This window comes from Betta splendens, chromosome 2 (assembly GCF_900634795.4).
Source record: "Betta splendens chromosome 2, fBetSpl5.4, whole genome shotgun sequence".
Lineage (NCBI taxonomy): Eukaryota > Metazoa > Chordata > Actinopteri > Anabantiformes > Osphronemidae > Betta > Betta splendens.
The window spans coordinates 3249905-3275021 of NC_040882.2; the positions used below are offsets into that span (position 1 = coordinate 3249905).

The 25117-nt window shown below is 39.1% G+C and overlaps 1 protein-coding gene across 4 annotated transcripts in view; it reads left to right on the forward strand.

The window, feature by feature from the left end:
- Nucleotides 1–25117, forward strand: part of agap1 (ArfGAP with GTPase domain, ankyrin repeat and PH domain 1) — a 133353-nt gene that overhangs the window by 54199 nt on the left and 54037 nt on the right. For all 4 annotated transcript variants that reach the window (XM_029133855.3, XM_029133865.3, XM_029133838.3 and 1 more), the window contains 3 exons: nucleotides 5916–6043; nucleotides 7487–7642; nucleotides 8121–8213. In XM_029133855.3, the coding sequence (XP_028989688.1) occupies nucleotides 5916–6043; nucleotides 7487–7642; nucleotides 8121–8213 (377 nt within the window). The remainder of the gene's footprint in view (nucleotides 1–5915; nucleotides 6044–7486; nucleotides 7643–8120; nucleotides 8214–25117) is intronic.

Sequence of the window (25117 nt, forward strand, 5' to 3'; positions counted from 1 at the left end):
CTGGGCATTGCTACAATAATTTAAAGCTCTTACCCCATAAAAAGTAAGTACTTTTATTGTATATTTTAAGATTTATTAGTAAAAATGCCTTCTTTAACTACTGAGAAACTTTGGTAGTTGTAAATTTTGATAATAAATAACAGGCCTGTTATTGGCTACACCCAGACTAGTATGTTCTCGTTCTGGATGAATTCTACTATTATATCACAGAGACTGGTGTTAAACTTCTACTTATTGTGGATTTACACTTAGGACAGATAGATTGTCATCAGTGACAGTATTTATTTGTAAGATAAGGATGGAGATGTCCTTTTGTTTGCACTACTAAACGAAAATTAATTGATAATATATATTCTTTCTTATCTCAATAAATATAATTATTGCACAATTTCTTAAAATATCATAAATTAATTGTAAGGCCATAGCACCCAGCACCCAGTACAGTGTCTGCTTTGATGCAGATAAATCGAAGGGCTTATGGATCACAACCATTTAGTGTCTCTCGTTATCAGATGATGACAGTCACAATTTCTTTGCTATTTTTTCATAGAGAGGTTGCTTCTTAAAACAATGTTAATCATCATAGGTTGGAACTAAAATCAATTCATCAAACATATCAATTGCAGTTGTCATTTTGGAAGATCAGCGCACAAAGAAATAATGTAGCTTTTTTTTAATAATCATTTTGAAACTGTTTAATAATGAGCTTTATTTAATATTAATATCAACATAAAGCCAGGATTTCAATAAAGATTTAATGTAACCTGAAAAAAAGGATTCAGGACTAGGTTTTGTTTTGCCTTTAGTTTAATTAGCGAAACATGAGCAGAAGATGTCAGAAAGGGTTACCAGAATTATTTTTTTAATTATTGCACCAAGATATTTTTGCAAATAGTAACCCTGCAGCTCATCGAGTGCACATTATTAAGAGGGAGCAGGGATTATAATGAAGCAGCGGTCAGCAGGCACTGGATTTTTTACCAGCTGTAATTGGAGAGAAATGGATGACACACACTCAGAAGTTAATTAGCAGAGTTGCACTGAATGTGTTAGCCTCTGGCTCTATCTGCATCCTCCTAGTTTACATACATCAGGTCCCATCAAGAGTCTGCTACTGTAACCTCAGACAACCTATGAAACTTATGAAAAGGTGCATTTCATAGAAAAGCTTCATGTATGGTGACTAAACAGTGAAGTATTTTTGTATGTATGTATATAGTTTCCTGTCGTTTCTTATGTTTGGTTCTGTAGTTTATGGATGCATGCTCCTCAGATCATTGACATATCTGAATGCCTCAATATTAGCTAATTTTCAAGAATAAAAACTGGTACAAATAGTTCAACTCTTGAGGAACAGGTAGATATTTGGCAAGCTTCGTCTTTCATTGCTTTGTTTGTCCTGAAGAGGGCAGTGCAAGAATGTACACTCGGTCATCTTAAGGTGGCGTCTACTTCATAGAACTCAGCGGAGCAGGTGATTATGTCTAGTAGAGTTTTTGTTAAATTTCTATATCTGCTCACAATGAACCAACCTAAAATGGTTATTGTGAAGAAAACCACAGACAGTCATAAAATTATGACACATGAAAATAGATTTATCCATTTAATTGTGATGGTTTGGGTAAGAGGGCACATTATGTCTGAGTGTCCTCACGATGATGGGAGTACAAGTATGTGTGTGTTGTGCATTTTAGTATTCCCCTGTTCTCAGTGCAGCCTGTGAGGGATCCTTCCACACTAAATGCTGCATTATTATCCACTTAATTATCCGTGTGCGGGCGTGCGTGTGTGCGTGCGTGCGTGCATGCACACAGTCAAATAGCTGATTCCCTCCAGAGGTGAATTGTTATGGATGCTGCTCTGTTGAAATTACTGTTATTTGTTTCCTTTAAAACAAACTAATTGCTGCATAGCGGATTGCTATCCGTGTGTGTGTTATTGTGTCTGACACTGTCTCCTTGTGTTTTACTCATCATTATCCCAAATTAATCATTTTTTTTAATCATCCAGCAGAACGATGAGCTTAATGTTTTCAGTTGACGTCATAAACATGACAGCAGCCTGCAGCTGTGTGTGTGTGTGTGTGTGTGTGTGTGTGTGTGTGTGTGTGTGTGTGTGTGTGTGTGTGTGTGTGTGTGTGTGTGTGTGTGTGTGTGTGTGTGTGTGTGTGTATTGAGTGGTTGGGTGTTCTTTTATATTTTAAATGTATTTATATATTATGTATTTTATATTTTTACTTGTATAAGTGTGCGTTGTGTGATTTAGAAGTATAGTATATAATTGTAAATAGTATGTATACAGCAGTGTTTTTGGAGGACAGTGTACTCATTATTCTAATCTCGTTTGTGTCTAAAATGTTAAAATCACATTTGGTAAAGAAATGGGCACGTGTACATTTAATGATCTTAGATGCATAATTTGGTGACCTTTGTTTGATCCTGGCAGGAATCACTGCAAGCCTCACAGTGGAGAAATGCAGATTCTCACTAACTTGACATGGTGTGTGTGTGTGTGTGTGTGTGTGTGTGTGTGTGTGTGTGTGTGTGTGTGTGTGTGTGTGTGTGTGTGTGTGTGTGTGAGTGTGTGAGAGAGAGAGAGAGAGAGGTACACTAATCACCATGTAATTGTATTTCCAACGCTGTGACAATCGTTGTGAATGTAATAAAGGTTTTGATAAGCAGCTGCACAATGTAAGGGCGAGCAGGACAAGTGACTACAGCATTTAGTGTGAAAAATAATTGGCCTGGTCATCATTAGGATAGTTTTTGTCTTTAGCTGACAAGGAGGAATGTGAGAAGGTGTTAGGTTAGTTTGTCCTATTTTAAATACCCACAGGATTTTTATCATTTGCGCTTTATAGTATTTGTAAGTGCAGAAGAATGTTTGTCAACATTGTTGGTGTTAGTCAGTTTTAAAACCTAAAGCAGGATAATTTTTCTATATTATTATTACAATTGTTTTGGATTAATTTTTTATTGCTTCTCAAGTTTCAATATATCTTTTTAGTTTATTTTTTGTTTTGAAAATTACCAAATTGCTCATACAGTCAATAATTGATCAGTTTCCGTTGACACTATGGGCAAAGCCCTTGGAGTGCTGCTAAAAGCATTTACCTGTCTCCAGAAATCAAAAATTGTATGCTGCACTTAAAAGTAAGTTTATATATATAACTTACACATATGAAATTCAAGAAAAAAACAAGCTGCCTTCTACAAAATTAATTTCTCACAAATAATATAAGCCTAGAAGAAATAAGCATTCAAAAGTCTGAATGTTGTTTTCCTTCATGTTTCAGCAAATATTTGTTTTAGGCGGTAGGTCGTCTGTGTTTAGCATCTAATTTGCCATAATGGAAAGTGAAGCCTAGTCCAGTTGGGGGAGTGACCTCTGTATGAGGAATGGAGGAGGGGGGGTGACAGCGCTGTGCTCCCTCGTCCATCAGCGTGCTAATTTAATTAGCCTAATTACAGCGACATGAACCCCCAGCACAATCTGTGTCAGTATGCAGACGTAGGGTGCTTCGCGTTAACGAGCTGAGGTGACCACAGAATCTCTCACACACCCACTCATTAAATCACACACAACAGTATGTAGCTACAAAACGAAAACATGTTCATACAGATGGAAAGACACGATAATAACGACTATACATTAAAAAAGTGTAGCTTTCTTCATTCACCTATCGCTGCAAGAAAGAACTGTGGTGTGGGAACACTTTTAAAACCTTGTAAGACTCTAGCACATACTGTAGGTCAGGTTGGCTGTGAATTTACTGGTGTTACAAGCCATCTAGGTTTACTAACTCAATCATAAGTTAATACTATGTGTTTAATGGATCAGAAAATTCACAGTTTGGATTGGGTCAGAGGTTTTACAACATGAATTTTATTATTTTTAGAATCGGCCCTCTCTTGTTTTTCCATCAACTGCTACCCCTAAGAATACCTGTGCCAAATCAGTGGTTGTGTGGCGCTTATACAGGCATCTGTAGCATTGCCTTATTCTGCTGTCATACAGTGAGATGTCATAGTCATGGAGCTTTCAGTTTCAACAGAAGAGGTCATGAATATTGTATTTATCATTTGTAATATTCTGTTATATGTATCTTATTGTATGTTTTTTCATAAAACATTTTTTCTTAATTTAATGTTCTCTTTATAAAGATTTGGCATGATCAATACAATCATAGCTCTGTAAAAACATTAAAGGGGCCCAATAAAAACTAAATAATCAAAATCATCAGGTATTAAAATGTATTTTGCTCCATCACACATATACTGTACTACTGTATATATGACAACCACATTTGCAGCTGTCTGTAACACTGGTGGTTGACTTTAAAGTGAAATGGATGAAATACTGCAGAGTCAGCTTCGTCCCCCTCCTCCTTTGTTTCACCTGGTGGTGCAGCCCCATCATAAATCTGATCAAAGGGGAGACGTTTCCATTAGAAGAAATGGCAGCTTCTCAGAACAAAACTGAGATTGATGGATAAAGTTAAATTGCATTAACTCTGCAGTTTAAATATTTAGCACAGCCTTATCATAACTGTTCTTAACACTTAATGTAATATACAGTACTCACAGTACAGGCCAAACAGGGTGACATGTAAGTAAGAACTTTGGTCTTAATATTAATATTATTCTACATCACACAGTTCCTTATTAACAAACATAGACAACATAAGTATTTTTTAGTAATAAATAAACAACTATTTATATATTTTTTAAATCTTAATGCCAAAAGTGGAGAGAAAAAACCTCCTGCAAAGAAAAAAACCTCGAGCTGAACCCGGCTCAAGGGGGCATGCAGCTCCGATTCGGATGATACTGGTAGTTAGGCACAGGGAGAGGGAGTAGAAAGAGGAGAAGGAGAGAGGAAAGAAAAGAGGCACAAAGCAAAAATGATTTAGCATGCAATACAATGGTGGTATGTTGGTAAAAAAAGTCTTATTGGTTGTCTTCCAGCTACTGTCCAAGTTTTACTTTTTAACCAATTCTAAAGATGCGTCTCACTAGCCTCTATACAGAATTACAGCACTGTGGCTAATTATGTTTGAGCATTGCTGTTGAAGTGGAGACAGGAGAGTGTTAAAACTTTAGTGACTTCATTAATTCTGTTCCAAACGTGTTTCATGTGCTCATAGATGAAGACATTGTTTTAATTTGTCTCATTATACCCTCTGGCTTCATTAATGAAAATCCAGTCATAAACATTTACCTCCAGGTGACACTGGGATGAGCCAATGGCAGCTAAAACTGAGGCTAAGAGAAGAAACTCAGATGTATTTTATTTTAAAAAATGATTAGTTATTTTCCTGAAGTACAAAAGTATGATTATTATATAATAAGAGCTGTATATCTTTTATTATATGATGCATATTCTTTACTCTTGATCTTGTGTTTTAAAGATCTAAGACATTAAACCGGTCTGAATCGCTATCAGTCCTAATAATGCTGAGCTTGGCCACCTCATATCCCCGTACTAGAAACCTAAGAACGCCCATTACAACACACTAAGAATCATCTGTCAGCTTTGCAGTGATTATTTCCTCATTATTAGACTGAAGGGGAGGATGTAAATGGTCGGATCAGGAGCTAAAAGGTCTGTGTTAGTCAATAAAAAGCCCTCCCTCATCACATACACAAGTGCACACACAGATACACCTTCCCCCTTCCATTATAAACAGCCAATCAAAGTTTAGAATGTTAGGATCCTTCTTAATTCTTAATTGATTATGTGTATTGATTAGTCCACCCCGGGTTGTTTGGAGTTCATTTGTAATTAAATACAATAATAACAAAATAATAACAATTTTAAAAATTATGGTGAAAGACTTCAGTACTGTCAAGTGTCAACAAAACACGACCATATCTTGTGATCATGCAGCTTCCCTTTTGTTGTCCTTGTTGTAGTTGCCCAGAAGACTGTGGCCTCCAAGAAGAAGCATCAATTGTCCATCGGGCCATGCAAATCGCTTCCCAACTCACCGAGCCACACATCAGTCTGCACTACACAAGTGTCTGCAGTCCACATCACTCAGGTCAGATGTCAAAGACGCACAGTAGCACTGTCTGGAAATCTGTATATTATATTCATATTGTGCAGAGCTATGGTTTCACTGGACAGAGATAGAGTGTCGCAATTAGACAAGGATGCATGACATGACATCGCACTGATAAGGGAATATGAATGTCTTAGTCATATAACCCAGAAAGCTTTGTACAAGAGAATGGCAACGTGGAAATAATACGTATGTGAGTAATGTAGTTGCACAGATAGAACCAAGGATAAAAGCCAAGAAGCAAAGGTTTGGCTACAGTCTTGAGTTCTGGGTTTTTGCAAATCGCTTATTTTTCTTACTAGTGTTGAAGCATTTTAGTAAAATTGAGGCTGTCAGGTGGTGTAAATGAGCATTTTCACGTTTTCACACGTGACCTTAATCAACAATAAAGTACACACACCTCTCTGTCCTGCAGACCGTTGAGCTCTTCGATCCTCATCCATCAGTCCTCCATCGATTTCTCATTAAAAAACCATTGCTCAAGGAGTGAAAGCAGTGACACCAAATCCTCTGGGAGCCATGTTTATCTTAACCGCCAACAGCCTTTGGTGCAATTTTTGCTCCCAGTGATTACTGTGGGAGTGCTCACCACTCCCTGCACTCAGGAAGCATTTAAGATAGTAATGAGACAACCAACACAGTAGAATTATGAAAACTTTTCATTTTGCAGATACAGACACCACGTTTACATTATCTGTAGGGAATCTTATAATGAAAAAATAATTAGATGTTACTAAAATGTCAAGTTTGTAATTGTATAAAATGTACTGTATGACTATGAGTAAGGTTGATGACCAAACACGCCTGAAGACGTTCTATACTGTAACTCTGTGGTGGCATCAGCAGTCTTGTACGGTGTGAGGAACAGGAAGAGACTGTTCAGGGTCATCAAAAAGTCTAGCCCTGTCCTGGGCTGTGCTCTAGATATGGTGCAGGAGGTGGATGAGAGAAGGGTCTAAACTGATATCCATCCTGGACCAGGACTTTCACCCACTGGAGCACTGTCTGCTCTGGAGAGCAGCTTCAGCAACAGACTGAAACACCTTTGTTGTGTGAAAGAGAGATTCTGCAAATCTTTCTTCCCTGCTGCTATCTGACTGTATAATCAGCACTGTTAATTGAAAATTTGAAGTTGAAAATTTCTTTTGTGCAATATCTGTAAATCTGTGCAATACGTATGTAATACAGTATGCAATAATCATTCCCATGACTCAATACACTATTCACTCCGCTCATGTATATAGTGTTGTTCTGTGCCTTACTTAATTTCTGACACAGTATCATTAACTTTGTAATTTGCTGTTGTTAGATGCAATTTCCCCACTGCGGGACAATTACGGGATTTCATATTCTTTATTCTAAGGGTAATAACAGAACATCCATATCTTATCTGACTTTTTTTTCTCTCCTCGTTTTTGTTAGACAAGTAATGGTGGTGGTAGTTTGAGTGACTATTCATCGTCCGTGCCGTCCACGCCCAGCACCAGTCAAAAGGAGCTTCGTATTGATGTTCCACAGACCACCAACACACCAACACCTGTCCGTAAGCAGTCGAAGCGTCGCTCCAATCTCTTCACTGTGAGTCCTTTTCAAAAGCAAAGAGTGACTATTCTGATCTCAGGTATTTCATTAGTGTTCTATTAGTTGCAGAAAATGGTCTGCCTGTACTGTATATTTCACCTTCAGCTGATCTACCCACCCCACAAAAGCTATACAGGCAAATCTGAGTGAAATAAAAGGCACTTTCTGCCCGAAAGACATAAACAGTATTACAGTGGAAGTCTGCCACATCATTTATAGTAATGTTTGGGTCATTTTCCTTCTGGTGACTGCAGACTGCATTTTGTAATGGTATTTTATTAGAGGAAAGACACTATAACAAGTAACATTAAGATTATAGTAGAATGCATGACCAACTGCACATTATTAACCAAGTTGATGGTAGTAAATGGAAAAACATATTTTTACAACATTAGCAGGTGATTTTTATCAAATCGCAATGTTGCTGCCAACTCAACTTGGTCATCTTTTATAACGTTTTTTATTTGATCCGCAGTCAAGAAAGGCAAGCGACACAGACAAGGACAAGAAAGGTCTAGAGACACGAGCTGACAGCATTGGCAGTGGGCGAGCCATCCCCATCAAACAGGTGAGACAGAGACTTCCTCTGTGTGGGAGGGCACGGCCTTGATTAACAGTGAAATTACACACTTGACATCAATTAGAGCAAAGGGCTCCCCTGGGTGCTCATGTACTTGCACTTTTTTCTTTTTATTGTTATTCCTTATTCCACCACGTCCTCCCGCTCTTCAGTTCATCCACTTAAACTTACTTCATGTGTCTTCTTCCCCTCATTTGCTCATTTCCTATCCTGGGCTATATGATCCTCTGTTGTTGAAGCAGAGGTGGGAAAGTCTCCGAAAAAACAAATCAGGTAGTTAGCAAATACTAATCACAGCCTGTCGTGTTGTTATTACAACTGGTTGGCAGAGCATGGCTTCGGAAGCACAAGCACAACCTAAGTTAAAGCCCATCAGGGCTCCAGGTGTGTCCCTGAGTAAGACACTTCACACTCCCCGGGAACCCACTGCTCCCCCAGGGGATGGGTTAAATGCAGAGGACCAAATTTGTTGTGACATTGTAACAGATGTGATAATGACAAATAAAGGCTTTCTTCTTCTTAATTTTGTCATGACCAACCTTGCATGAGTACAATTAATCCAGTGGTTGAGCTCAGCAGGTGGACCTAGGATGTTTGGTCTAAAGAATTTGGTTTGGGTACCAGATTTTTTTAAATGAGGAAGTTCCAATTTTAAACGAGAGGTTGCTGGAAACGAGCTGGTGATCCCAAATGTTTTTCCTAGATATAACTCACTTCTTCTCATTTTTTGGCTCATCCTCAAGCTAAGCAGTCTACTTTGGCAATACAGTATCAGAGTTTAGGACATGTGGGGCAAAAACAACTTGTATACATGTAATGAGCTGGTAATGGCAAAATAAGCCACAGTGGGGCAATTACTAAAAATAAGACTGAGACTGGCCCGGGGTTTCTAAATTATATAACTATGTGGATCAAGTTCACAATCCAGCTTCTTCCTCAGAAGCCCGTGGTTTTATTTAAAGACTTCTAAACATGTTTTGTATAATTTGACCATATCGTATGTTTATATCTAAATTAACCAAGTCTTCTAAGAGTTTGAACACCACACATCAAAAAAGTTACAGCTACATTCATACATAGATGATACTTGGGCTGAAACATATCTATAACATGGATTTTCTGGGTTTGTTGAATTCACAAGCTGCACATAATTTTTTTTAATTGCCAATCTTATATAACTAGCATTTACTTAACTCATTAACACTAGTGGTTTTTCATAGATCCATGGATAATACACATCAAAAAAGTTACAGCTACATTCATACATAGATGATACTTGGGCTGAAACATATCTATAACATGGATTTTCTGGGTTTGTTGAATTCACAAGCTGCACATAATTTTTTTTAATTGCCAATCTTATATAACTAGCATTTACTTAACTCATTAACACTAGTGGTTTTTCATAGATCCATGGATAATACCTTTAGTCATTCTGAAATTGTGTATCTCTTAAATGTGTGACTATGACCCGATTAAACACAATTAAAACTCTACTCATATTTAAAATGAGTTTAACTGCAACTACAGTTGTTGCAATACAATAAACATCAAGTGTCATTTCAGGTTATAGACAAAGCAATATCAAGACACGAAATATTGTATTCAGCAAAAGCAGACAAAACCTAGATTGCAGAATCACTGATTATTTCTTAAATCAACTGATCAAATTCACACTAATCTAATCAGACACACACTTTGCGTGGCATGGCACAACATAGCAGATGCACCAACTCCCCCCCTTGCCCCTTCAGAGCAGAATAAAGCAGAAGAGGCAGCGCTGTGAGGCAGAGTGCAGAGCTTCCTCTTGTTGTATTTTTTAGAAGTGGACATTAATTGATTTGATGGTTCCCTGTGGTTGCTCTCGCCGTGTCTCTGTGCCTGCTCCACACACCGCAGACCTGCTCTCTAATTAGATTGTGAGTGTGCTAGATTTGCGATTTCAGCTACCTTTTCCCCTTATTAGCGCTTCATTTTCACTCTATTTTATTTTGTGTGTGCATACATGTGTTGTCACATTAGCACAATGGACATACTTGTGCTTTTAATAAGATGATTAGACTCTGTCACTTCTTTGCCTTCTAACATGGACTCAACCAGAGAGAAGACACACATGAATCAATATTCAGTGTAGCACTTAGTGTCTGCACATTAAAATGCTGGTTTAAGAAAGACGTTTATGCCATTTAACAATGCTGCTGTTTTTTCTTATATTGCTCTTATTGCTACGAAAACATAATTACAATAATAATTAATTTAAATAAATATATACAATATGTACAATAACAAAACTTTGCATAACTGACAAATGGTCACTAGCACAGTTTGGTAACATAATAATAGTGGTATAAAATTTAAAAAATAGCACAGTAATAAAATAAAATTAATATTACTAAAAAAAGAAAATTGTAATTTTTGTTTCCTAAGGAACCTTCTTATCAATGTCTTTTTTTACATGGTGTATGAATCAAAGGAGGCCACATATACAGTAGACCTTTCTCCATTACACAGACAACAAGAATAGGTCAGCCTCAGTGTAGACATACATATAAAAATCTGCAGCTGTCTTCTATAATATCTTCTGTGATAAATTAGTGGTTTGTTTCAGGAGAATAGCTTTGTTACAGTGTGTCGTTCTCAAAGCAGCTAATCCACCATATCAAGGCTTCTGTTATGGTTTCTGTTTCAGTGATTTCCCATTGTGTTCTCATTAAACTACCTATCTTTCAGACACCGTAGGCAGACTTGTGATGTCTTCTTTACTGGATTTTCTGTTTGATTGAGGCTCCAGCACCAACAAAAAATTTCCGTATATTCTGTGTCTTCTGCCTGTGTGTGTGTGTATATAATAAATATACATGAGGGTTTAAGCCACTTGTTCACCTGCCCATCACAAGTGCTGATCTCATTAGAGTGACTCTCAGTGCAGCTCTTAACCACTCGAGGTGACAGCAGTTTATTTAGCCTTTTGTTAAAGGAGAACACCCTCGTTAAGAGACTCTAACGCTCATTAAAAACACACACAGAAGCCTGTATCATGGTGGACTAAGTAGCTGTAATGAGAATAAGGCAGACTTGCACTCTAACACAATTAGCCAGTAAAAAGCCATATGTGTTTTATATGCACTGTTTCACATCATATATAGAAACACATACATAGATAGACACAAACAAGTCAATATTTATATTCATAGTCCCGTAATAAAAGACCCAAATGAAAGTCTGTATTGGTCAAGGTCACATGTTATGTAGACTTGTCTTGTCAATTTTACCTTCACCATCGCTCCAGGACTGTCCAGATCTAAATGTGTACAGTGTAAATAGGGACAGTGAAAGTCCTAGTAAGATTTGGACAACCTTTTTATGCAAAAGATGATACATAACAAAGCTATTATGATGAAATCCTATAGTATTTAAACCTCAATCATGACGTACTTAAATCTAAAATGGCCTAAACCAGGGGTTTATCGACTGTAAAAACTTGGAATCTCTGTAATCTCCTAGATATTTGGGATTTGTGCATACCTGTAACTTATAGAATTGATTCTCTACAAGGGGGGGCCGTTTTTTTTTTTTCTGTTGATCCCATACAAAATGAACCAATGAAACCCTTTTGATGTAAAAATTTACCACTACTGATCTCCATGAATGCATTGTTTGACTTCTTGTCTTCTTAGTAATACAGCTTCATTTACATTATATTGCGCCAAATCACAACAAAGTTAACTCAAGGCACTTTACAAGGTAAGGTTTAAGGTACCTTAAACAACTAAACCCAGCAAATCTCACATACTGTACAGCAAGCCTTTACATTGTAATTAATTACAATTTGACAGCAACAGTGGAGAGGAAAAACTCACTCTCTAATGAGGAAGAATCCTCTAGCAGAACCAGGCTGAATGTGGGCGGCCATCTGCCTTGACCGTTTAGGGTGAGGGGAGCGAGAGAGAGAAAAGCACAGCAACAAGCAACAATAGAGCACAGGCAGAATGGTTGGGTCTGCAGCTGCCTATTACAGACACACAGCTCTGAGTCCGATGATACCTGTAGGTGAGGACAGAGTGGGGGGGGGGACTACTGAAGAGAAAGAGACGTGAGTTAAACATGGAACAATGATGCAAGGTTATTGGATAGAAGAGATAAAAGGAAATAAAGGAGCTCAGTGTATAAATTAAGTCCCCCAGCAGTCTATGTCTATTGCAGCTTAACTAAGAGATGGTTCCTGTGATTAACAATCATTGCCAGTGACGTGAACCATCTCTAACTATAAGCTTTATCAAAAAGGAAGGTTTTAAGCCTGATCTTAAAGGTGGAGAGTGTGTCCCTATTCTACATTTAAAGACTCTACAAACCACAAGTAGTCCAGTGCTATGAGAACGAAGCATTATGCTAGGAGCATAAGGAACTTTGAGGTCTTTAAGACAAGAAGGAGCTTTATTATTAAGTGCTTTGTGGGTGAGTAGGAGAATTTTCTTCTGTTTGAGATTCTGACAAATTGTCTGTCATGACTGACGGGGGGACGACTGACACACACACGCGCACACACACACACACACACACACACACACACACACACACACACAGAGGCACACACACATAACAAACAAAAGCACACAGACACTTTGTTGTTATTTGTAATCTTTTTTCGTTTTTCGTGTCTGGATTATTCAGACACTTTGCTTGACATCAGCTTGGCACTAGTCAAATAGTGATGTATCGTTCATGAACGTTTTATGTGCGAACAGAGTCTGTTCATTTTCATTCAGTACCTTGTCTCGCCACATGGCAGCAGCTGCTTAAACCTCCATCCATCTTCTATTCTGCCTAATCTTGTACGTGGGGTCGCGGGGGTGCTGGAGCCTCTCCCAGCTGGCTATGGGCGAGTGGTGGGGTACACTCTGGACAGTCGCCAGTCCATTGCAGGGCAACACATACAAGACAAACAACCATTCACACACACACTCACATCTACGGACAACCTAATGCATGTTTTTGGACCGTGGGAGGAAGCCGGAGAACCCGGAGAGAACTCGGGGAACATGGGGGGAACATGCAGATTCCACACAGAAAGGCATCTGGTCCGCCTCCGAAACCAGGACCTTCTCACTGTAAGCCGTCAGTGCTACCCACTGCACCACCGTGCTGCCCTTGCGTAAACCTAGGAAAGCAAATACACACCACAATGAAGTGACTTGTGTCCTCTCTTGTCCCTGCCATTGTTGTTTAACAGTGCGGTCAGGTGACAAATGAACGAATAAACAAATGAACAAACTCTAAGGATCCGAATGAACGAATCCCCAAAAAACTGTAGTACATGCTGCTCGCCACAAAGCCTGAGCTGTGAACGATGAACAAGGACAGTGAACTAAACCTTGCAGCCCAAGCTGCCTTTCACATGACGGCTGGTAGAGAACAAATAAAAGTAAAACTTATTTTGGCTATTGGTGAGACTTTTAAAGCAAAAGGTAAAATACGAATTCCCTAAAATGTTTACATGGTGCCTTTGTTGTATCCAAAATGTGACATTATTAATTTTATTGTTGATGTGGTGGTCGTGGTATTATTATTGTTGTATTTTATTATTTTGTGGCAGTTTAACACCAAATCAACAACTGATATAATTTTTGAAAAGTATTGATTTACAAACACACTTTACATTATATGCAAAATAATAGTAAACACATATAGACCACTGATTGATTCCATGAATAAATAATATTTGTGTATGTTAGAAGTCAGGTGACAAACAAACGAACGTCAGCTATCAGAGATCATTAATTTCCTTGTTTATCAGTCCACAAAGCCCCTAGCTGACCTACAGCTGTCGCGTGACAAAAGAATGAAAGAACGATTCATAAGGACCTGTATGAACTAACTTTCTGCTCGCCACAGAGCCCGAGCAGCCTGGCTATCACGTGAGAAAAAGAACGAGTCCCTGAGGATGGATGCTCAGTTGAGTGAGTCGTGAACGAATAATTTTTGCTTCCTGTTCTGCTGACTGAGCTGCTGCCATGTGGCGAGAGAAGGTACTGCATGAAAATGAACGAATCGTTCACTTAGAGGACTTGGTACTCCCGAGCCATATAAAAGGTTTGTTCATATTGAATGAATCGTTCATGAATGAAACATCACTATAGCTCAGTCTGCAGGACAGGAAACAGAAATGATTTGTTCACGACTTACTCAAATGAGCGTCCGTCCTCAGAGGTCACTTTTTTGTGGCGTGTATTTCCTTTTCTAAGTTTTCCCATGGTTTTAATTGCTTGTGGCATTTTGTGATTATAATTTGTCCGCTAAAGCACACCATGTTGTCTTCTGTGCTCGCCACAGAGCCTGAGCGGCCTGCCTGTAATGTGACAAAAGAACAAATCCCTGAGGACGGACGCTCACATAATGAGTTGTGAGCGAATCATTTCTGTTTCCTGTCCTGCTGACTGAGCTTAAGCAGCTGCTGCCATGTGGCGACAGAAGGTACTGCATGAAGAGGACTGATTACTCCAGAGTCATATAAAAGATTAGTATATATTGAACGAATCATTCACAAACGACACATCACTTGTCCGTTGTCTCTTGACGGTTTTACCACGGCATGTAAAAAGAATGAAGTAAGTGCTTTTAGATAAATAAACAATGTACGCATTCAAATATCATCAAACAAAGTCCATATTACTGGTGAACTGATCCCATTCTCTGTTATTTCTACCTTCATGGAGGTTACCCACTCTCTCTGTTACTCTCTAGCCCTCCCACAGACCTTGTCTTAAGTTATTTATAGGGGGTGCCAATTGGTGACATTTTTTTATTGCACCAGGGCCATAAAATGTGATCAGCTATTCTTACTGGCTACCCGTACTGTCAGTCTTGTGTTGGTGTGTTTAGGCCAATTCCATAGCTTATAACAAGTAAAAAGAAACCTCTCCTGCCACGGTCAGTACTTGCCACAACTCAGTTGTTGCTAGGCGGAGATATGGCTGCACAGACACCATCCCCGCTAGTGGCCTGTACAGCAACAGATTTGGAAAAGTGGACACAAATGAACACCTTCACACATGTTTAGATTGGAATAGGTAAGAAGAATTTGGATATACAGTATTGATTGCATTATTACTGTTTTGTGGATAGTAGTGCTATTTTTCATAAAACCCTCATAAAATAGGCTTGGGGCCTAATAGGGAATTTTTAATTCTCCACCAATTGTCAACATTACTTTGTTTTAGTTTTTTTAGATATTTTTCCCCATGAATATAATTGCAATGTGCAAAATGTTTGGAGAAATGATAGAGAATGTGCTCTTGGCTGTGTGAAGTACACACAAATCAAACCACAAAATAGAGTTTTCACCTTTTTAACATATACAAATAAGAAAAACATACGTTTAATACAGAGGCAGCCGGTAAAAGTGTCTACCCCCACCGTGTTTGGGTTTCAAATCTGCCGCGTCAGTGCCGGGTTTGTACTGCGGGAGGAGTGTGTTACGTCCTTCTGGCCTGTAGGTGGCGATTGACTCCCACTTTTGGTCCTGAAACATCGTAGTTGCTTACGTCATATAGCCTCTTGTAGAACGACCAATGATCAGGTCTTTGGTGGCCTAGTGGTTAACGTGCATGGCCACAACGCTATTTTTTTTTTTGTCCGGGGTTCGAGTCTGAGTGGAAGCAGTTTTTTTATTTTAATTATTGGAAAAACAGCGTCTCATCATCATCATGTGATCACGAGATGACAACGTTGTATTACTTAGTGCATGAATCTCCAAGACCATGAACCGCTGGTCGCGTTATAGTATGAAGTTATGAACGTAAGTAAATTATGGCAAATTATGGCAGTTTAAAACCGAAAATAGGAAGCTGAACGGTGCGCCCTCCCGCGTGCAGCGTTCGATTTATGGCAGACAAGCTACTGTAACCCTGATTTCTTGCTGTTGGTACGGGCAATTTTCTTTACGTGGAATGCTTCTTTAATGCACCACACGGCAAGACAGTACGGCACATGTACACTTTTGTCTTTACGCCGCGCTTATCCAACGCGCGTCACATTTTCTTGTCCCCCGTCAACAAGGACAGGTAGGAACTAATGTTGATGACAAATAAAATCACAGTAGCTGAAATGTCACGTTTCCCAAACATAAAATAAAAAAATAAAAAGGAATACTAACTAAGGTTACACTACTACAATTTAAAAAAGTGAATAAGGATGATCTAGACCAGAGGTCTGCCACCGGTAACACCCACGTTTTAAATGAAAAAAACAAACACTGGGAGCCGCGGAGGGCGGCAATATTATATTATTTGAGAACATTCAACATTTGTTTTTTAATTCAAAGAAGACATAAAAGTCGGGGCTCAGAGATCTAACCGATGCTAAAACATTGTCAAGGCATCGACAAGGACAGCTAACTCGCTTTTCCCTGCTTCAAACAGCTGTTTTAACTGAGAGCAACCCGTGCGGCATCACCGGTCAATCTGTAAACGTATTAATTTTTTTTTGTAAATAAAAATAATGTTTGCCCTGTTCAAACCTGCATGGGGAATTCTGAAAGCGGCTGAGCAACTTCGTAGGAACACATTTCATATGGTACAGGTGAAAGGGAGACTAACAACCCAACGCAGCCGAGGCTGTAGCAGCAGAGAAACGCAGATCTTTGTCCTGCGTGTTGATGAGCGTTTCCCATCCCCCAGTGTCACCGCTCTGGGACGTGGATGGCCACGCCCACTTTTATTCAACAGACGGACATGAAAGAGGGAATAACGAAATAAACAGCTGGTTAACTTTGTGGGAACATGGCTGTAGCTCTGCAATGACTTTATGTGGTACAGGTGAAAGGAGTAATAACGAAATAAACAGCTGGTTAACTTCGTAGGAACACCTTGTAGTAGGAACTGGTATATTTAGAAAACCCAGTAGTCCTAGTGTTAAGGTGTGTGAACTGGGGAGGAGACGGCAGCAGCGACTGAAGAGCGACTGAATAGAGTTGATGTCTTCCCCGCTGACAGGCGCATTCATTTGATAATGCACGTACCTTGGCTGACAGTTCAGTCAAAAACCATACTGAATCTTTATTAAACCGTCCCTGAATAACAAATATGAACTGCAGTTTCTTCCTTGATTATCCATGATTATTATGAAAGAAGCGCAAATCTTCGCCAGTCCAAATTGTGCAATTAATACTGTGTTTACAATAAAGGTAATAAATAATAATATTAGTATTTTCATTTTAAAAAGCACTGCATATTTTGAACGAATGTCGAAGTGCTACAAATAACTTAGATCAGAAAGCTACGATAAATACATACGTTTATTTTTGCAGAGTAAACGTATGTAGAACAAACTACTTGCTGCATTAATGAGTCTTAGACCTGCAGCTGATCACGCCGCCCGATGCTGCCCTGTCTCCCACGGAGCTTTGTCTGGAGCTGAGGTATTTCTCACCTGCTGATCGAGTAGTAGCAACACATTAGCATGTCTATGCGCCTCTACGGGGAGGGGGGAGGGGTGTGTAGATTTCCTTTGCGACTGTGAGCAAACATGAGACAAGCAAAAGCTTGGTCGAACTCAGATCCAAGTCATCTGAGTATGAAACACATCACATTTCATTCGATCTCGTGTTTCATTCGAGCGGCAGTCGGGAGCTCTCTGCTACGACTCATCCACGGATGAGCTTCCATTAAAAATTAAAAGCAGAGGTTTTTTGTTTTTCGTTTTTCTCTAAACGAAAAAAACAGCTTAAAATTCAAGTCTGTGTGTTTTTGTTAAAAAATATTATTGTTCGGTTTATTGGTTTGTAATGCGGTGCTTTTATTCAGATAGATGGACGGATGTGAAATCAAAGTTTTGAAACGTACACGGGCCGAATAAGTCACATCAGCCACTCATTCAGTTACAATGACACGCACAGTCAAAACAAATTCTCGCTACATCTCGTGCACCACTGCCCCTTTCCTCTCGTAGCCTGCATTTGCACATCCATACATTTGTGTATTGGTCACTCTCTGTCTGGACACATGACTCCGAAACACGTCACGTGTTTGTGTAAGAGATTGATGTCTCCACCAAATTATAAGCAGAGGTAACGAGAGAACGACTTTTTGTTTTCCGTTTGTCTCTAAACAACAAAACATATTAACTCCAATTCCGTGTCTTTTTGTAAAAAACAAATATTTTTGCCTGTTTTATTGGTTTGTAAGGCGGTGCTTTGATTAAAATCCGTTTGCCGCTCATCGAAAGAGAAACGAAAACGCCGGTGAAAGTGGCTGGATGGACGGATGGGAAATGAAAATGTTGAAACGTACACGGGTCGAATAAGTCTCTCAGCCACTCAGTTACAATGACACGCACAGTCAAAACAAGTCAAACTGCAGTTCTGCAGACACAGAGTAAACGCGTAGGAACAAACATGTTGCTGTAATGCGTCGCTGTAGATCTGCTGATTTCTGGCGTCCTGTCAAAATTACGACCGACAACTGCTGTAAAACAAATTCCTATGATTATTACGGTTATTTACGTAAAATCTACGACTATTGGAAAACATTCATTAACAAGTTGTGGAAGTTTAAAACCTAAATAAGCGGCTGTAGTCGCAGATGGACTGCGCTCTACGTCTTTACTTGCGCATTCAAATTATATTAATTAAACCGCGACGCATAATCATGGTATTATGTGAAGCCAATATGTTGTATCAGATGTTAGAGCGGTGGGTGTGTACATATTTTTAAGAGACGCCTTCTATTTAAAGACACGAAAAAGCTGAGGAGAATGAAAACAAGAATGTGTTGCTGCTGTGGCGCTGCCTGTTTTAAACCACACAGAACAATTATAACTTTGCAGTGAACAGAAAACAGCTAAGCCATCAACAAGTTGTTGCCCTTCACACTCCCCATGTTTTAGCACACAACAGATACTTAATAGTAAAAACTTAATAGTAAAATAGGTCTGGTGTAATATATGTGTGTTACAGGTAGAAATGAACAGTCGGACCTCAGTTACGCTGTAGTGCTTTGGAGGCTTCTAATCAACCCTGCGCCACCTGGTGGTTAAAACGAGACTAGCGTCCTGATTTTTTCCAGCCGGCTGCAGGATTAAAAATCTTTAGTCAGCGACGCACTCGCTGCGCCGTGGCGACGCGGCAGTACTTTAGTCACTCTGAACCGCTGCCACTGTAGGTTTGATCTAAAAAAATTATATTTGTCAGAGTCTTAAAACCATAAACTCCACAGTTTATTGTAATGCATTTAGATTAGATGTAAAATTACATTCTATGCAGTTTTCCACAGCATACAGCTTCTTCAATTGTAGCAACAACTGCAGCAGTTTCACTTAGGCAAACCAAGATTGAACATTTTATACTAATTAACTCTCTAAGGGATAACATTTATCTGTCCCACCTGCACAAGGAGCTGAACCAGGAAATGCATGCAGAGTCAAAGCTAAAACCTGCTTTTGAAGATACTTTGGTAATATCATCTCATTTCTTGAAGTGAGCGGATGTGTCCGGCTTTGTTTACAGAGACTTGCGCAGCTCCTCCGACATCTGCTCTGTGCTGTTAATTAGCTGATAATTACCGGAGAGAGGGGGAGATGCTTGCTCATGTCTCTGTCAAGCAGCTGACCAAGGCACTTGTAAAGCCTACAATCTAACAATATAATTTCTTCTGTCACAGCAACCAAGCTGCTGGGACATCAGGCACATCAGATTTTTTTTTGGTTGCTTAAAACTACTGTTTGCATAAACATGGTTGACTGACCATGATGGTATTTCACCTGGGACCTGCCCGATATAACCTGCTTCTAGCTGGAGGCCCAGAAACAGCTAAAGTAAAGCAATTAGGGCTTTCGGCATCTAGCTCAAGGCTATCTCAGTGAAATATAATGACAGAAGTAAACTGATCTTATTAGGAATTAGTTGAACTTTATTGATAGCTGAATTTTCCAAGCCATCAGGAAATCTAAACCAGAAACAACATAATTTTATTTTTATTTTAATGCCTTATCATTTACTTGAATTTGACACCCACTTTTTAAAATGTATTTTTGAAAATAATTTTTCAAATAGTCTTTATGATTAGGGTATTGCACATACCAATAATTTATTTTACAACAACACACACTCAAACATTTAACATGCTTGTGTTGCTAACTCTGGAGTCACACTGCAGTTCAATATAACTTTGATTCTGTTCTGGATCACTAAAAAAATATAATCTGTAGCCTTACAACCAATAACATTCCTGCAGCCCTTATGAAGACTAAACAGTAAAAGCTAAGGACAATTCTTAGTTTTGAATGAGCCTTTACTTTTTAACATAGAACTTTTTCATAAAACATACATGTTCAGTGGAGCTGCAACGCTGACACTGTGCAGTTAATAGCTTTCCTGACCTCTTATCTACTGTAAATGAACATTTAGTTTCAGTATATCATTGAGTTTGAGTACTTGCAGAAGTCACAAGGCTTCGGCAGACAAACACGAAGCTAGATGGTTTTGACAAGTCTACAGCTCCCCCCCCCCCCCACCCCCGGCGTTGGATGCTTTGTAAGGAGTTAAATTGGATGGTTAATTCGGGTGTTATTTACCCTGTAATTCATTAGTTTCACCCCACCATTGGCAGCGGGCAGGCTGTAATTTCACGCTTCGCAATAAAAGATGTCTCATAATCTGCTTCATTTAGCAGCCAAAGAATTTAATGAAATTAACTGCAGCCCTAATTAAGACGGTGAATATTAAAGACCTGCTATCAGGGCTTTAATGAGGGTGACATGATCCGCCTTCTGCCGGATTGGAAAAAATATAATTTTCCAGGGAAAGGTTGTCACCGCTCAGAGCCATTTTGGCCATGATGACATTTTTGTCATGCACACTAACCCCTGGAAATTAGATTTTTTTTGTGGGTGGGGAAAGCATTGAAGGCTTCTCGCTCCTTCTTTACTTTGAGAAATAATTAAACAACATACACAGGTGTCAATCAAAGAGCATTTTTAGATTGTGCTCATTAGGCCTCAACGCAGCAGTCTCCATGGAGCACTCTGCAGTTTTTGTTTGTCACAAGGGTGTTACTCCCAGCACGCTAAAAGGGTCCCTGTGGTTTCTTTGTTGTTTCATGCCTTGTTTCACGCGTTTATGTGCATACTTGCGTGTACATGTTTATAAGTATGTGTGTCTGTGTGTGCTTTGAGTATCGTGTACACTTGTGTGATGATAAACTGGACAACAGCAACCAGCAGTGACCTGAGGGTCTATTGCAGATGAAGAGGAGTTTTGTTTTCCTCACATCACGTCTCTTTTTCATGTCAGAGCCGACCAAGGGGTGAGGGTTTTAACCACTAATGAATTGAGACTGCTGAAGTAAGGCTTGCATAATTGAGTTTCTAATTAATTACCCAGAACACTTATTAGATAAATCAGCTCCTCTTCAACCCTCTTCTTCTTCTGTGGTGTTTTATTTGATCTGGCCTGCATCCTGCTCCCCTGGGCCTGCCCTTCACTGTCCTTGCCTCATCAACACTGACCTTGTCATGGAATGATGCTGCTGTGAGTTTTGATTTTAATAGTGGGTCCACATATTTTTCTACCAAGGCCACATAATCCTCCAAATGTATTACTTTAATAATGGACAATTTAGAAAAATTTAGTCTGGATCTAGAACCTTTGCATGATAGTGATGACACATAGGATTCCTGCTGCCGCAGCTACTTTTACATGATGGGAGCTATAACCTCACGCTAGTTGTTGTCTGTCTTTTGAGAACTTACAATTAAATTATGGAGCAATGGTATTAGTGGAACAGCTAAATCATATATTGCAAAATGACTGTGCCAAAATGTTCAGCACCATTTAAAACAGCTCGGATTTGTATTTTGGTGCTTATACATATACACAGGTGTGTGTGTGTGTGTATATATATATATATATATATATATATATATATATATATATATATATATATATATATATATATATATATATATATATATATATATATATATATATATATATATATATACAGACAAACACACACACACATCTGTTTCTGTTGGAATCTGTTTCCATGTAGACCTACCTTTTATACTTTTTATCATCTTGGTGTAGCCTTGATTAGAAAAATATTTTACTGAACTGTCTGTGATCTCACTCAATACAAATGAGAGGAAGATGGATGACCTGCTCAGGCCAGATCAGATGTGCGACTCAATAGAACAGAGAGGATTCAGCTTCCTATCCATCCACCATCAACCTCCTCCCCCATCCACTATGCCTTTAGCAGTGGGTGACAACTCTAATTTAGCCTCCTGCTCTCTGGAGACGTTAATAAACAAAAGGGTCCCTGACACCTTTGAGATCGCACTCTTTTCAGGAGGATTTTTTCCACACGCACAGCTTCCCCTGTATCTTCTTCAAGATCTGTTGTCAGACCTTTCAGCAAGCCTTGGGAGAGTCTATTGTCCAAAGAAAATATGGGGAAATTGAGTGATTAGAGAGTAGATTAGTCTGTATCCTTGAGATTGAAGATGTTTTTTTTTTTTTTATCACGATTATTTTCTACCTGAGTGACCCAATCGCACGAAATTGTTGTTTTCAAGTACAAGTTGTATATCAATTTAGTTTTTTTATTTTTAAAGACTGAGTGTACAACATTTCTACAAATTTTTTTTCTGTTTTCATCTTTTTACATGTGCTACATTTGACTGTGGTGGTCTTTCATCAGCGACCCTCAGGTATGAGGCTATGAACATAGTCGGATGCGTCATCTAACAAATGACTTCCATTTCTTGCCTACCCCCAAGCTAGCGACCTTTTCTTAAGCACTCCACCACAATACTTCACTGAGGCCCTGAAGTGCCTTAATATAAATGAAGTGATTGTGTGTCTGTGAAGTTTTGTGTTTCATTTATATCCAGTTTACAAATTTGCTTTCCTCCTTGTATTTTTAGTTGTATGTATTTAACACAACTCAGACTCTTTGGCTTTTTTGTTTTGTGCTGCAAAGAAGAATCCACAAACCTAAGTAATGCTCTTTGACGTTTTTGGATGCCTAACTAATTTTTTTTCTTCTACTAGCTCCCCCAAGCAAGTGACCTTTTCCTAAGCACTACCCCACAATACTTCACTAGGGCGGAGAACTGCCTTGCTATAAGGAAGAGAAAGTATATCTGTGGATGTATTTATCTCCCCACATATATTTTTGCATGTTGAGGCCTTGTGAGCTGTCATGTCTGCCATACTCCCACCTTACTAAAGGTAAAATAAGAGGCTCCCCGAGTGTGTGGAGGTGAGTGTGTGTGTGTGCCATCAAGCCGGAGGAGGTGAATAATGAAAAATATTACCCATCAGGGGGCTTCGATGTGGCATTCAATTAGCCTTCCCCTCTCGCAAACTGATCACTTGTCATCTTCAGAATGAATGGACAAAATTAATTTAATCTTCCTTCTTAAATACCAGATTTAGATGGAAAACTGTAAGAAAAATTTGTTCACCCTCCAGTTTAGTTCATTCCAGGCCTTCAAGTAGTAAAGTACAACCTTCAACATCATTTTATCTAGTCACTCTTCTTTGTTAAACCAAGCTTACCAAAGTGTTTTGTTCACTTTAGATCTGGGTTGTCTTGTAACCTGTTAACATATTTTTTAACATATTTCTATAATTCTGCTCTAAGTAAATAATCTACGCGTTAAGTGAGATTGTCACCTTACTGAAACAGACAGGAAAATGTCCTATTACAGTACATTTGCATTATTAACTACAATATATTAGATCTTTAATTTAGTTGACCGTGGGTTAATTTCCTACACTTATTATAGGGCTACTTATTATAGGAAGGTTATTACATGTTTATATGATGATAAATCTTTAGTCCTTTCTTTAGTAAACTGAAGTTGGCTTGGGATCAAGTCTGCATCATATATACAGTAGATTGTTCAGAGGGTGGAGGTATGTTAGTGCACTGGCTACTACTGTAGGTTTCTTTTTACCACTAGCTTGACTCTATTTAAAGCAATTGCACAGTGTAGCTGTATGTACACTTACTCCAAGTAGCTATTAGTGTGAAAATAAGTCTCCTAGAGGAATCCAATAATAATTCACTCTCCTTACGTCACTTTTTTTATAATGAGTGACTTTCTTTGGACTGTGTCACTTGTGACACAGTTCAGGATAAAGACATTTGTCTCAACATGTTGTCCTTTACACCAACAATGCCTGCTTTCAACTTCCCTCGCTGTCACTCCGAAGCGCTCTATCTTGACGTTTTGTCACCGCCAATTACACCAAATGTGCCATCACTGGCGGTGAGGGTCATCCAGGGCCTGCAGCCCTGTCCCACCACCAAAACTGCTTTAATGAAAGTTGAGCAGAGAGCAGGCCTGTCTATCAGCCAACCTATCCATTTCACCCCCCCCCTTCTTTGTGTGGCGCCTGTAGCCCCCACCATTCCTCCCTTCACGGTTGGGCTCTACTAGTATCCTCTGTTGGAGTGTTAATGTTGTAGAGGTCCACTGAAGTGACACGCGCGGTAGTAGGGTTGTAATTGCTAATCAGTGGACAGTTTTATCCCTTTCCGTCACCTCCCACTACCCCCCCACACCGCTTTCTCTTTCTTTTCTCTTTTTGATCTCATTCTTTCTCCCATTTCAGACCCTCTTTTGCTCGCCTTCTGTTTGACCTTCTTGCTCTCACTCTCTCACCTAATGAATCCGGCAAAAATGAAGTGTGGGTGGGTGAGCAGGCGGTTGCTCGGCCTAAACGTCAGTCAGCCATGGCTGATGTGCGTAGGAGAGAAAGGGCTGTTAACAAGCCTAAAGAGAGAGAGGAAAAAGTCACATAATTAAATAACTGATGATTTGCTTCCAACTTCTCTTCTCTTTGCTGCTTCTTTGCAATGAGTGGTTTTGTCCGGTGTAAAGTC